This window comes from Salvelinus sp. IW2-2015, unplaced genomic scaffold, assembly GCF_002910315.2.
Source record: "Salvelinus sp. IW2-2015 unplaced genomic scaffold, ASM291031v2 Un_scaffold3256, whole genome shotgun sequence".
Lineage (NCBI taxonomy): Eukaryota > Metazoa > Chordata > Actinopteri > Salmoniformes > Salmonidae > Salvelinus > Salvelinus sp. IW2-2015.
The window spans coordinates 53189-68863 of record NW_019944543.1 but is presented as its reverse complement, the minus strand read 5'-3'; the positions used below and the strand labels follow the sequence as shown (position 1 = coordinate 68863).

General features: G+C 47.6%; 1 protein-coding gene across 1 annotated transcript in view; it reads left to right on the top strand.

Annotated features, from left to right (window-relative positions):
* proser1 (proline and serine rich 1) overlaps positions 1-6643 on the top strand; it is a 55929-nt gene extending 49286 nt beyond the window's left edge. The window contains 3 exon segments of the mRNA XM_070440971.1: positions 5388-5508; positions 5510-5574; positions 5577-6643. Of these exon segments, the coding sequence (XP_070297072.1) occupies positions 5388-5508; positions 5510-5574; positions 5577-6643 (1253 nt within the window).
* Positions 6644-15675: the final 9032 nt, after the last annotated feature.

Sequence of the window (15675 nt, the reverse complement as noted above, 5' to 3'; positions counted from 1 at the left end):
CAGTAGATCCCTGCTGGGTCGTGACCGTGATGCAGTAGATCCCTGCTGGGTCGTTGACCGTGTGCAGTAGATCCCCTCTGGGTCGTTGACCTGTTGGCATTATAGATCCACTGCTGGTCGTGACCGTGTGGCAGTAGAATCCCCTGCTGGGTCGTGACCGTCGTGCATAGATCCCCTGCTGGGTCGTTGACCGTGTGCAGTAGAATCCCCTGTGGTCGCTTGACCGTGTGCAGTAGATCCCCTGCTGGGTCGTTGACCGTGTGCAGTACGATCCCCTGCTGGGTTCGTTGACCGTGTGCAGAGATCCCTGCTGGGTCGTTGACCTGTGCAGTAGATCCCCTGCTGGGCGTTGACCTGTGTGCTGCATAGATCCCTGCTGGTCGTTGACGGGTGCAGTAGATCCCCTGCTTGGTGCGTTACCGTGTGCAGTAGATTCCCTGCCTGGTCGTTGGACGTGTGCAGTAGATCCCCTGCTGCGTCCGTGGAACACGTTCGTCAGTAGATCCCTGCTGGTCTGTTGACACGTGTGCAGTAGATCCCCTGCTGGGTGTTGACCTGTGTGCAGAATCCCTGCTGGGTTGTTGACCGTGTGCAGTAGATCCCCTGCTGGGTTGATTGGACCGTGTGCAGTAGATCCCTGCGTGGTTGTGGCCGTTGTGCAGTAGATCCCCTGCTGGGTCTTGACCGGTGTCAGTAGGATCCCTGCTGGGTAACGTATCGACCTTGGCTGCCGTCGTGCAGTAGATCCCTGCGGTCGTTGACCGTGTGCAGTAGGACCCCTGCTGGGTCGTTGACGGTGCAGCTAGATCCCCTGCTGGGTCGTTGACCGCGTGATGCAGTTTAGATCCCTGCTGGGTCGTTGACCGTGCGTAGATCCCTGCTGGGTCGTTGACCGTCGTGCAGTAGATCCCCGCTGGGTCGTGACCGTGTGGCAGTAGATCCCCTGTTGGGTCGTTGACGTGTGCAGTAGATCCCTGCTGGTGGTTGTACGCGTCGTGCAGTAGATCCCCTGCTGGTCTGTGACAGTGTGCAGTACGAATCCCTGCTGGGTGTTGACGGTGCAGTAGATCCCTGCCTGGGTGTTGACCGTGATGCAGTAGATCCCCTGTGGAGTCGTTGACCGTGTTGCAGTAGATCCCCTGGTGGGTCGTTGACCGTGTGCAGTAGATCCCCTGCTGGCGTTGCCGTCTGATTCTGTCGTTGACAGTGTGCAGTTATCCCCGGCGGTCAAGATCCCTGCTGGGTCGTGACCTCTGAGAACTGCTGCGTTGACTGCAGTAGTCCCTGCTGGGTCGTTGACCGTGTGCCGTAGATCCCTGCTGGGTTCGATGACCGTGTGCAGTAGATCCCTGCTGGGTTGGTTGACCCGTGTGCAGTAGATCCCCTGCGGGTTGGTTGACCGTGTGCAGTAGATCCCCTGCTGGTCTGTTGCCGTGTGCATGTAATCCCTGTGGGTCGTTGACCAGTGTGCAGTAGATCCCCTGCTGGTCGTTGACCGGGTGTGCAGTAGATCCCCTGCTGGGTTTTACAGGCTGCAGTAGAGCCCTGTCTGGGTTTGTTTGACCGTTGATGATCCCTGCTGGGACCGGTGGAATGATCCCCTGCTGGGTCGTCTGACCAACAATAAAACATAAAATGTTGGCAAGGAGCAAGAAAGATGGTGAAGATGATTGGACGACCACTCGCTGACAGCTTCCTATTTGGGTCTTTTCTTGCCCTTAAACGTAGATCTCCTCAGCCTCGGTCGCGGTGTCACCTTCTGTGACGAGATACACGAGAGTGATCAGGAAAGGAAAGAGCGAGTGGTAGCGTTTACATTCTGGTGCTGAGTTCAGACGCAGCCTTGATGTTCGTGTGTGTGTGTGTGTGTTGTGTGTGTGTCGTGTGTGTGTTATGTGTTACCGTGCGTCTCAGGGCAGGTACAACACGCAGGGCTGGTTATCATGTGGCGGGGTCATAGACGACCAGCGTTCCCCCCCCCCCTACAGCGCAGCACCAAGCCCACAGGTACGACCGGGGCCTTGGGGGTGTGAACGAGAGAGAAAGCCTTCTGTCTGTGTGAAAGTCGTGTGTGCGAGTGTGTGTGTGTGAATGAGCATCTCTCTTACTTGCTGCCTTAAACCTCCTGCTTTTACCGTGCCACTTCTCAGAGAAGCTCCTGAAACTGTAGAGGATCTGTCTGTCTAATATCCCATACATCGCCATGGCTACCAGCTTCACGCCACTAACCAGTGCTAGGTGGAGTGAGAAATAACCAGCTTGACACAGTGTCTGAGACCACACCTCTCTGTTCCCTGTTTCCTGTTCTAATAGAAGGTTATTGGTAACCAGCTGACACATGTCTGAGACCACACTCTCTGTTCCTGTTCCTGTTCTAATAGAAGTTATTGGTTAACCAGCTGACACAGTCTGAGACACACCTCTCTGTTTCGTTTCCTGTTCTAATAGCAAGGTGATTGGTTAACAGCTACATGTCTGAGACACACTCTCTGTTTCCTGTTCTTGTTCTAATAGAAGGTTATTGGTTAACCAGCTGACAGTGTCTGAGACCACACCTCTCTGTTTCCTGTTTCCTGTTCTATAATAGGTTATTGGTTAACCAGCTGACACAGTGTCTTAGACCCACCTCTCTATTTCCTGTTTCCTGTTCTAAGTAAATAATCATAAAAACTAGATTACACATTACTCATCAGTGTGCGTCTCAAATGGCAATTTTTTCCCTATATAGTGCACTACTTAGACCACGGCCTATGGCACCTATTCCCTATATAGTGCACTACTTTAGACCAGAGACCTATAGAACCCTATCCTATATATAGTGCACTACTTTAGACCAGGGCCCTATGGCACTCCTATTCCCGTATATAGTGGCACTACTTTAGACAGAGCCTATGGCACCCTATTCCCTATATAGTGCCTACGTTTAGACCAGAGCCCTATGGAACCCTATCCCTTATATAGTGCAGTTCGCTAGTCTTACTGTGTGACTGCGTTCATCTGCTGCCTATAAAGGATCACAACACCCTGGTTCATCTCAGTGTCTATACAGTAGGAGTCCTTTAAAATCAGTATTTTTTGTTGTTGACTGATTTCATTTGATAATTAAATACTCTGTTGGTTTCCTACTTAGTTTCAACACGTATAGTTGATTCCTCTTGTCAATACGTCTATTGGATTTCCTACTAGTTCAATACGTCTAGTGGATTTCCTACTTAGTCCAATACGTCTAGTTGGTTTCTACTTAGTTCAATACGTCTAGTTGCGTTCCTACTTAGTTCAATACGTCTAGTTGATTCCTACTTAGTTCAACACGTCTAGTTGTTTCCTACTTAGTTCAATACGTCTAGTTGGTTTCCTACTTAGTTCAATACGTCTAGTTGTTTGCCTACTTAGTTCACACGTCTAGTTTGGTTTCTACTTAGTTCAATACGTCTAGTTGGTTTGCCTACTAGTTCAATACGTCTAGTTGGTTTCCTATTAGTCCAAACGTCTAGTGGTTTCCTACTTAGTCCAATACGCTAGTTGGTTTCCTACTTAGTCCATACGTCTAGTTGGTTCCTACTTAGTTCATACGTCTAGTTGGTTTCCTACTTAGTTCAACACGTCTAGTTGGTTCCTACTTAGTTCAATACGTCTAGTTGGTTCCTACTTAGTTCAATACGTCTAGTTGGTTTCCTACTTAGTCCAATACGTCTAATTGGTTCCACTTAGTTCAACACTCATTTGTTTCCTACTAGTTCAACACGTCTAGTTGGTTCCTACTTAGTTCAATACGTCTAGTTGGTTTCCTACTTAGTCCAATACGTCTAGTTGGTTTCCTACTTAGTCCAATACGTCTAGTTTGTTTCCACTTAGTTCAATACGTCTAGTTGGTTTCCTACTTAGTCCAATACGTCTAGTTGGTTTCCTACTTAGTTAATACGTCTAGTTGGTTTCCTACTTAGTCCAATACGTCTAGTTGGTCCTACTTAGTTCAACACGTCTAGTTGGTTTCCTACTTAGTTCAACACGTCTAGTTTGGTTTCCTACTTAGTTCAACCACGTCTAGTTGGTTTCCTACTTAGAGTTCAACACCGTCTAGTTGGTTTCCTACTTAGTTCAATACGTCTAGTTGGTTGCCTACTTAGTTCAATGCATTTTGAATATTGTCTAATTTATTTTTTTTGGTATGGATTCTGTGATTCAGTCCTCGTTCTCCACAAGGCGTATTTCTATAGGGCCCTATAAGAGGTCCCAAATGGCACCCTATTCCCTATATAGTGAATTACTTCTGACTAGGGTCTCACGTCACTGTCCCCTGGTGGTTCTGGCTTGCTGGCTGAAGGGGGTGGCTAGGCTACGGTTGCTAGCGTTCTGGCTGCTTGCTGCTTGCTTTCTCTCTCTGTCTCTCTCTCTCTCTTCTCTGTCTCTCTCTCTTCCTCTCTCTCTGTCTCTCTCTCCTCTCTCTGTCTCTCCTCCTCTCTCTTCTCTGTCTCACTCTCCTCCTCTCTGTCTCTCTCTTTCGCTCTGTCAACTCTCTCTCCTCTCTCTGTCTCTCTCTCCTCTCTCTGTCTCACTCTCTCCTCTCTCTGTCTCTCTCTCTCTCTCTCTGGCTCTCTCTTTCTCTGGCAATCTCTCTCTCTCTCTGTGTCTCTCTCCTCTCTCTGTCTCTCTCTCTCCTCTCTTCTCTCCTCGTCTCGCTCTCTCCTGTTCTCTCTCTCTGTCTCTCTCTCTCTGTCTCTTCTCTCTCTCTGTCTCTCTCCTCTGTCTCTCCCTCTGCTCCTCTCTCCTCTGTCTTCTCTGTCTTCTCTGTCTCCTCTCTCCCTCTGTCTCTCTCTCTCCTCTGCTCTCTCTCTCCCTCTCTCTCTGTCTCTCTCCTCTGTCTCTCTCTCTCTGTCTCTCTCTCTCGTCTCTCTCCTCTGTCTCTCTCTCTGTCCTCTCTCTCTGTCTCTCTCTCTGTCTCTGTCTCTCTGTCTCTCCTTCCCCCTCGTCTCTGTCTCTCTTCCTCTGTCTCTCTCTCTCTGTCTCTCTCCTCTGTCTCTCTCTCTGCTGCTCTCTCTGTCTCTGTTCTCTGTCTCTCTCCTTCCCTCTGTCTCTGTCTCTCTCCTCTGTCTCTCTTTTAATGCACAAGAAATATAGTTAATAGAAAGTGGAACATGATAGCCTACTTAGTTTAGGAGTTGTCTAGCCTGGTCCCAGATCTGTTTGTTTGTCTTGCCAACTCCATTGCTGTCGTTGTCAAACACATTCTGGACCAGGCTAGTTGTCTTCTAGCCTGAAATCACAAACCTGTTTCTGCTAACATTCCACAATGTTTGGCATATGACACGGAGTGGAATGTTGCACAAAAAAAATATCTGTTACCAGGCTAACTGTGTTATTAACTTGATGTCTTACTCTGTCTCCAGGCTACGCCAAGACTGCCAATCAGCAACAGCATCCCGTCACAGGTTCAACTCCACGCCCTCCCATCTCCCTCGGCTCCCCCACAGTCCCTCCCGTGCCCTCCCCTCTCACCCCACTCCCACCACCCCATCACCCCTGTTTTCCCTGGCAAGGTCCCCTCCCAGAACCCTCTAGCCCCCTCTCCCTCCCCCGCCCCTCTCCCTCTGTCATCAAAGGGGGTCCCCTCCCATCCGGTTCCCCCCATCTGCCCCCCATCACCCCATCCGTCATTAAGGCCACCACCCCCTCAGCTACCCCCTGTGGCACCCCCGGTCCCCACCACCCAGGGGCGTTCTCCCCCTCTCCCTTCCATGCCGGTGCCTCTCGGTCAGACACCCCTACCCCAAGGACCCCCCTCCCTGAGGGCACCTCCATGGGCCTTCCTCAGTACAACCCCCAGACAGGCCCTGCCTTCCCTGGCCTGCCCTCATACCAGACCACCTCGTCTGGGTCGGTGATCCGCAGCTATCCCTCCTCCTCGGCCCCCAGCCCCAAGCCCTGTCCGGCCCTGTCCGGCCAGGCCCAAGCGTCCTTCTACAGCGAGCAGCACCGCGGCCCACTGGCTAGAACAGGAGGGGGGACAGGCAGTGGCAGTAACAGCCCAGTCCCCTCTGCCTTTAAAGGCCCTTCCCGTGCGGGGACTCCCTCCCTCAGCTCTCTGGTGATGCCTGGTGGATCAGCGGCCTTAGCCCGCTCCCTGGGTCTGTCCCACCCCTCTGCTTCCCCGCAGGGCTCACTACCTAGCCCTGCTGCTATGGCCAGCCTCCAGGCCCTCTCCTCCAGCCCAGCTCCCCCTCACTACCCCGCCCTCTCCCCCTTCCCCTCCTCCCTGTCCTCCTCTTCACCCTTCCCTCCCTCCTCCTCCCTGTCCTCCATGACCCCCACCTCCCACCCCCAGACCTCCATGGCCTACCCAGGCCTGTCTCACAGCGTAGCCCCAAGCGGAGCCTCTCCCTTTGGGATGGGTCTGACCACCACCCCCTCCATCTTCCCGGGGCTGGTTCCAGGGCCCAGTCCGGGGGGGTTCCCAGGATTCGGAGGTTCAGGAGGACCGGGGGCGGGGAGCCCCGTCCTGTCGTCCTTCATGGGTGCTGGGGTGTCCGTAGCAACCGTAGCCCCTCTCCATTCGGCGGCGGCCGTGGCAACAGGAGGTCCGTCCTCCTCTCCCGTTCTGCCTGGCTTCGCCTCTGCCTTCAGCTCCAACTTCCAGCCTGGGTGAGGAGGGAGGGAGGGAGAGAGGGAGGGAGGGAGAGAGAGAGACAGAGAGAGAGACAGAGAGAGAGACAGAGAGAGAGACAGAGAGAGAGACAGAGAGGGAGACAGAGAGAGGGAGAGAGAGGGAGAGAGAGGGAGAGGCGAGAGAGAACAGTGGGAGAGGAGAGAGAGAGCAGTGGGAGAAGAGAGAGACGTGGGGAGAGAGAGAGAGAGAGAGACAGAGAGAGAAGACTAGAGAGAAGAGAGAGAGAGACAGAGGTGAGAGGAGAGAGAGAGACAGAGTGTGAGAGAGAGAGAGAGAGAAAGAGTGGTGAGAGAGAGGTGTGAGAGAGGAAGAGAAGAGAGAGACAGTGGGAGAGAGAGAGAGGACAGAGAGAGTGAGACGAGAGAGAGACAGAGAGAGTGTGAAAGAGAGAGAGACAGAGAGAGAGAGAGATAGAGAGAGGAGAGACAGAGTGTGAGAGAGAGAGAGACGAGTTGTGAGAGAGAGGAGAGAGAGGAGAGAGGGAGTGAGAGAGAGAGAGTGGAGAGAGAGAGGAGAGGGAGTGAGAGAGAGAGAGAGAGAAGAGAGAGTGAGAGAGAGGGAGTGAGAGAGTGTGAGAGAGAGAGACAGAGAGAGAGAGAGAGAGAGAGTGAGAGAGAGAAGAGGGAGATGAGAGAGAACCAGAGTGAGAGAGAGAGAGACAGAGTGGTGAGAGAGAGAGAGAGAGAGAGGAGTGTGTGAGAGAGTGTGAGAGAGTGTGAGAGAGAGAGAGAGAGAAGAGAGGGAGTGAGAGAGACAAGTGGGGAGAGAATAGAGACGGAGAGGTGTGAGAAGAGAGAGGGAGAGAGAGAGACAGAGAAGGAGAGAGGGAGAGAGAAATGAGAGAGAGAAGAGAGAGAGAGAGAGAGAGAAGAGGAGACCAGAGTGTGGTGAGAGAGAGAGAGAGACAGAGTGTGAGAGAGAGAGAATGAGAGAGAGACAGTGTGTGAGGGAGAGGAGGAGACAGGAGTGTGAGAGAGGGAGAGAAGAGAGAGAGAGTGTGAGAGTGTGAGAGAGAGAGAGAGAGAGGGAGTGAGAGACGAGTGTGATGAGAGAGAGAGAAGGTGTAGAGCAGAGTGAGAGAAGTGAGAGAGAGAGGAGAGAGAGAGAAGAAGGGAGTGAGAGGAAGTGACAGAGTGAGAGAGAGGACCAGAGTGGAGAGAGAGCTAAGAATAAGAGAGAGAGAGGAGAGAGGAGGAGAGAAGAAGTGATGAGAGAGGAGAGGAGAACAAAGAGTGGTGAGAGAGAGAGAGACGGAGTGTGAGAGAGAGAGAAGTGTGGATGAGAGAGTTTGAAGTGCGAGAGGAGAGAGAGAGAGAGGGAGTGAGAAGAGGAGCGTGAGAAGAGAGAGAGAGGAGTGAGAGAGGAGCAGAGAGATGTGGAGAGAGAGAGAGAGGGAGAGAGAGAGGACAGAGAGCAGCTGTGTAGAGAGTGAGAGGAGAGAGAGTGTGAAGAGAGAGAGAGACAGAGAGAGTGTGAGAGAGAGAGAAAGAGAGAAGGAGAGAGACAGAGGAGAGGAGAGTGTTGAGAAGAGAGAGAGTTGATGAGAGAGAGAGAGCGGATGTGAGAGAGAGAGGAGTGATGAGGGGAGAGCAGAGATGATGAGGAAGATGTTGACTGAGAGAGACTGTGCCTAGCATCCTGGAGACTGTTAATACAGTTTGTACATGTGTTCCATCATTGTGACGATAAAAAAATTCGTGATTAATTTTTGAGTTATTACAGTTGGAGGAATGTGAAAAATTGAAAAATGTCCCTTGCTGCTATAGAATAAACACTTATCTCAGAACTCTGGGTCCAAGTATTGAATACTTGCAAAATCTCATTACAAAATTCTGGGCATTACACTATGGGAGTTGTTCCCCCTTTGCTGCTATAACAGCTCCACTCTTTCTGGAAGGCTTTCCACAGATCGGTTGGAGACATTGCTGGGCGGGGATTTGCTTCCATTCATCCGCCAAGGAGCATTTAGTGAGGTCGGGCACTGATTTGGGTAATTAGGCGCTGGCTTGTAGTCGCATTCAAATTCATCCAAAGGTGGTTCGATGGGGTTGAGGTCAGGGCTCGGTGTAGGCAGTGTCCAAGGTCTTCCAAGGCCACATCTCGAGCAAACATTTCTGCTGGACAGCGCTTTGTGCACGGGGCATTTGTCATGCTGAAAACAGGAAGGACTTCCCCTAAACTGTTGCCCAAAGTTGTGAAGCAAGAATCATCTAGAATGTACATTGTATGCTTTGTAGCGTTAAATTTTCCACTTCACTTGACGTAAGGGGCCCCGAACCTGAAAAACAGCCACCAGACCATTATTCCTTCCTCCACCAAACTTTACAGTTGGCACTAAGCATTGGGATGTGTCCGATCGGATGCCAGGTGGTGAAGCGTGCTTCATCACTCATTAGGCTTGATGGTGTTACTGCTCATTTCATGAAGGCTCGCCTAACAAACATTTATAGTGTGGGAAGGGTCATCTTTAGTACTGTATCAGTAGATTGGGTCTCATTTTACTATATCGTATGCTTATAGGCTTCAGTAGATGGGAGTCAGTCTGTATACGACTGTCATGACTGTATAGAGTGGGTCACGTCTATTTGAGGATGATAGATGGTCGTCTGAATGATGCAGTAGATGGGTCAGTCGATCTAGTTATGTAATATAGATCGGTCAGTCTAAGTACGTGTATCAGTAGATGGTCAGTCTAGAGTAGCTGTATCAGTAAGATGGGTCAGTTAATAGTACCTGTATCAGTAGACTGGGTCAGTCTCTATAGTACTGATGCAGTAGATGGGTCAGTCAGATTTTGAGTGATACTTAGCATGTATCAGTAGTATGGGTCACGTCTAAGACGTGGTATCAGTAGATTGGGTCGTCTATAGTGACTGTATCAGTATGGGTCAGTCTAGTAGTACGTGTCAGTAGATGCGGTTCAGTCTATAGTACTCCGTATCAGTAGATGGGTCAGTCCTATAGGACTGATCAGTAGATGGTCATGTCTAATAGTACTGTATAGAGATGGGATCCAGTCTATATACTGGAATCAGTAGATGGGTCAGTCTATAGTACTGTTATCAGTAGATGGTGTGCATCTATAGGACTGTATCAGTATGAATTGGGTCAGTCTAATGTACGTGTCAGTAGATGGGTCACTTGTACTGCTATAGTAGATCGTCGTATATGTTACAGTAGCATGGGTCAGTCTAAGGGACTGAATCAGTAGATGGGTCAGTCTAGGACTGTCAGTAGATGGGTCAGTCTATAGATTGTATCAGTAGATTGGTCAAGTCTATAGACTGTATCAGTAAGATGGGTCAGTCATAGGACCGTTCAGTAATGGGTCAGTCTATAGTACTGTATCATGTAGATGGGCTCAGTCATAGTACTGTATCAGTAGATGGTCAGCTCTATACGTATGTATCAGTAGATGGGTCAGTCTATAGTACTGTGTATCAGTAGATGGGTCAGTCTATAGACGTATCAGTAGATGGGTCAGCATCTATAGGACTGTATCGTAGATGGGTCAGTCTATAGACTGTATCAGTAGATGGGGTCAGTCTATAGTACTGTATCAGTAGATGGGTAGTCTATAGGACTGTATCAGTAGATGGGTCAGTCTATAGACGTAACGTGATGGTCAGTCTAATCGTACTGGTCAGTAGATGGGGTCAGTCTATAGGACTGTATCAGTAGATGGGTCAGTCTAGAACTGTATCAGTAGATGGGTCAGTCTATGAGTACTGTATCAGTAATGGGTCAGTCTAGAGGACTGTATCATAGATGGTCAGTTCTATCAGTACTGTATCAGTAGATGGGTCAGTCTAAGGACTGTATCAGTAGATGGGTCAGTCTATAGTACTGTATAGTAGATGGTCAGTCGATAGGACTGTATCAGTAGATGGTCAGTCTGATACTGTATCAGTAGATGGGTCAGTCTATAGTACTGTATCAGTAGATGGGTAGTCTATAGTACTGTATCAGTAGATGGGTCAGGTCTATAGTAGCTGTATCGTAGGTGCGGTCAGTCTGAGAAGTAACTGTATCAGTAGATGGTCAGTCTATGTACTGTATCAGTAGATGGGTCAGTCTATAGTACTGTATCAGTAGACTTGGGCAGTCTAGAGTACTGGATCAGTAGATGTCAGTCTATAGTACTGTTCAGTAGATGGGTCAGTCTATAGGACTGTATCAGTAGATGGGTCAGTCTATAGACTGTATCAGTAGATGGGTCAGTCTATAGTCTTGTATCAGTAGATGGGTCAGTCCTAGAGGACTGTATCAGTAGATGGTCAGTCTATAGTACTGTATCAGTAGATGGGTCAGTTATAGGACTGTATCAGTAGATGGGTCAGTCTATATGGACTGTGTATCAGTAGATGGGTCAGTCTATAGTACTGTATCAGTAGATGGGCTCAGTCTATAGGACTGTATCAGTAGATGGGTCAGTCTATAGTACTGTATCAGTAGATGGGTCAGTCTATAGTACTGTATAGTAGATGGGTCAGTCTAGAGTACTGTATCAGTAGATGGGTCAGTCATAGTACTGTATATAGTAGATGGGTCAGTCTATAGTACTGTATCAGTAGATGGGTCAGTCTATAGTAGCTGTATCCGTAGATTGGGTCAGTCTATTATACTGTATCAGTAGATGGTCAGTCTATAGTACTGTATCAGTAGATGGGTCAGTCCTATAAGGACTGTATATCATGTAGATGGGTCAGTCTATAGACTGTATCAGTAGATGGGTCAGTCTATAGACTGGTATCAGTAAGATGGGTCAGTCTATAGGACTGTATCAGTGGCACAATATTATTCAGACTATAACAGACTGTGTCACAACTGACACCCTATGGCTATATAGTGCACTACTCTACACCATGTGACCTGTTCATAAGTAGTACACTATAAAGCGCAGAAGGGTGCCATTTTGTCCTCACCCAGATGATATACAGGTTCCAAGTCATATCTATGTACTTGTTACAGGTAGATTTTCCTTCAGGTGTTTTACCACGTCATTAGATAACGGTGGCCGAATCCTCTGTTTTTATACAGACGTTAGTAAGTAGTCGTGGTTTATGACGCTAGTCTATCTCCTGTTTCTTTAGTGAGAGCTTGATGTACAACTACACCCCTTGGACAGGATGCTAGTCCCATCTCAAGGCCTTACCCTCAGTCACCTTAATGCTGAATGCCAAGCAGTATTTTATTTGCGTGTTGGCAAGTACAGCTCCTCCTCTACAACAGTATTTGGTTCTTGGTTTAGGTCCAATTTATTTTATTTCATAGTTTAACTTACATTCCACCATGTAGTTATAATTTATGTGGAGACGTGCTCGTCAAACATCTCATCCAAAATCATTGGACATTAATATGAGTTGGTTCCCTTTGCTAGCTATAACAGCCTCCACTCTTCTGGGAGGTTCACTAGATGTTGGAACATTGCTGCTATAACAGCCTCCCATCTTCTGGGAAGCTTCCACTGATGTTGGAATTGCTACTATAACCGCCTCCACTCGTCTGGGAAGCTTTCCACTAGATGTTGGAACATTGCCTGCTGTAACAGCCTCCACTCTTCTGGGAAGGCTTTCCACTAGATTGATGGAACATTGCTGCATAATACAGCCTCCACTCTTCTGGGAAGGCTTTCCACTAGATGATGGAAACATGCTGCTATAGACGAGACTCCATCTTTCTGGTGAAGGCTTCCACTAGGATGGTTGGAACAGTTGCTGGGGGGACTTGCTTCCATTCAGTCACAGAGCATTAGTGAGCACAAGAGCATTAGTGAGGTCGGGCACTGATGTTGGGCGATTAGGCCTGGCTCGCAGTCGGCGTTCCAATTCATCCCAAAGGTGTTTGATGGGGTTGAGGTCAGGGCTCTATGTAGTCAAGTTCTTCCACACCGATCTCAACAAACCATTTCTGTATGGACCTCTCTTTGTGCACGTGGGCATTGTCATGCTGAAACAGGAAAGGACCTCCCCCAAACTGTTGCCACAAAATTGGAAGCACAGAATCATCTAGAATGTCATTGTATGCTGTAGCGTTAAGATTTCCCTTCACTGGAACTAAGGGGCCCGAACCATGAAAAACAGCCCCAGACCATTATTCCTCCTCCACCAAACTTTACAGTTGGCATTATGCAGTTGGGCAGGTAGGGTTCTCCTGGCATCCGCCAAACCTAAATTAATCTGTCGGACTGCCAGATGGTAAAGCGTGATTCATCACTCCAGAGAACGTGTTTCCACTGCTCTAGAGTCCAATGGCGGCGAGCTTCTGTATTGGAGGTGTGAGTCGGGGGGTATAAGGGTGCTGTCGTCACGGTGAATTATGACAGCCATATAATGTTATCTAGCGCAGGCCAAAGTCTAGCTGGCACTGGCCTCACCCTCTTTGTACATTTCTACTGTTAAGACGGCAGGTAAAGGTTATTGTAGGAGTTGAGTCGACCTTGGCAAAGGAGAAAATGCTTCAAGGCCTACCCACGAGAAGGGTTGGGGTCAATTCCATTTCGACTCAGTGAGCTGGACTGACAATTCAAAGAGTTGAACGTCTTATTGTCTTGTTCAAGTAAAATTTCAGTTGACTGGAAATTGACTGAATTCAAGCAGTTGCTTCATCCATTTTTGGACTTGTAAATGAATGGTATGTGTAGTCTACCCATTGACTTTTGAAGAATCTAACTTTTAAATGCCTCATGAGCTTAGTTCAACTGTCCTATCCCCCATCAGAACCTATTTTAAATGTCTCATGAGCTTAGTTCAACTGTCCTACCCCCATCAGAACCTATTTTAAATGTCTCATGAGCTTAGTTCAACTGTCCTACCCCCATCAGAACCTATTTTAAATGCCTCATGAGCTTAGTTCAACTGTCCTACCCCCATCAGAACCTATTTTAAATGCCTCATGAGCTTCATCACCTGGTTATCCGAAGCACAATGTTTCACTGGTATCCTGGTCATCTAAATACAATGTTTACCTGGTATCCTGGTTATCGAAGCACAATGTTTCACCTGGTATCTGGTCATCTAAATACAAATGTTTCACCTGGTTCCTGGTTATCGAAGCACAATGTTTCACCTGGTAATCTAAACACAATGTTTTCACCTGGTATCCTGGTCATCTAAACACAATGTTTCACTGGTATCCTGGTTATCGAAGCTACAATGTTTCCCTGGTAATCTAAACACAATGTTTCACCTGGTATCCTGGTCATCTAAACACAATGTTTCACCTGGTTCCTGGTCATCTAAACACAATGTTTCACCTGGTAATCCTGGTCATCTAAACACAATGTTTCACTGGTTATCCTGGTCATCTAACACAATGTTTCACCTGTATCCTGGTTATCGAAGCACAATGTTTCACCTGGTTCCTGGTCATTAACACAATGTTTCACCTGGTATCCTGGTCATCTAAACACAATGTTTCACCTGGTATCCTGGTCATCTAAACACAATGTTTCACCTGGTATCCTGGTCATCTAAACACAATGTTTCACACTGGTATCCTGGTCATTCTAAACATAATGCATAATGTTCATCACGATGAAGGGGTTTAACATCTAGTATAGTCCTGATGAGTCAGCATGACTGGAGTAGCCATTGTTAAATACATACCAGACTAACGGCACCTAGTCCCTATATAGTGGGACTACATAATAATAGTGGACTATATAGGGAATAGGGTACTATTTGAAACACAGCACCAGTTATAAAAATCATAAGCCATGCTCACTCTGTTTACAATGACACGATAGAACATCAGATAGATCTAACAGTCAAGATGATCTACAGTCAGCCAGATGAACATCAGATAGATCTACAGTCAGATAGATAGAACATCAGATAGATCTACAGTCAGACAGATAGAACATCAGATAGATCTACAGTCAGATAGATAGAACATCAGATGATCTACAGTCAGATAGATAGAACATCAGTAGATCTACAGTCAGACAGATAGACATCAGATAGATCTACAGTCAGACACGATAGAACATCGATAAAAACTAGATAGATCTACAGTCAGACAGTAGACACATCAGATAGATCTACATCAGACAGTGAACATAGACAGATCTACGTAGACAGATAGAACATCAGACAGATCTACAGTGAGACAGATAGAACATCAGATAGATCTACAGTCAGACAGATCAGAACATCAAGACAGATCTACATGAGATAGATAGAAATCAGATAGATCTACAGTAAATGATCTACAGTCAGACAGATAGAACATGGCAGATAGATAGAAACCTCAGATAGATCTACAGTCATAGACACAGTGAGACAGAAGACATAGATAGATAGAACATCAGATAGATCTACAGTCAGATAGATCTACAGTGAGACAGATAGAACATCAGATAGATCTACAGTCAGATAGATTCTACAGTGAGACAGATAGACATCAGATAGATCTAGTCAGACCTCGTCTTGACAGAAAGAGAATGAAGCTAAAATAGACTTTCCTCTCTGTCTCTCTGTGAGGAAGTTTGTCTCAGTCACGATCCTCTGGAAGGGGTAAATCATTGTCCACCTGTTTACAGTGACAACAAGCTTTCAATAAACCCTTTTCTATCAATTCTTTGTCTGTTGTGTAATTGGTCTCAAATCTTAGAAGGCTTTCTACTTCTTCTTTCTCTACTTCTCTTAGAAGGCTTTCTCTACTTCCTCTTTCTATACTTCCTCTTTATTTCAGTTCATATTGACGGAGTGTGAAAGTTGAAATAAAAGAAGTCTCTTTTCTTTATCAACAGTCTTGGAGGTGTGTAGTGAGTACAGGGATACAAGTTAACCCCAAGTCCACCGACTGAGTGTGAGAGCGTGTGAGTAAGCATGTGTTTTGCATGCTTGTGTGTGTGTGTGTATTTTGTGAGTGAGTGAGAGAGAGTGTTCTGGTCACTGCCAGCCCAGCTGGGACGGGTGTAGGCCAGGTTGGAAGGGGTTACCAGGTCCAGGGGGGTAGGTGGTATAACCCTCCAATACAGACGCAGAGTGGGCCTGAAACACAGAACG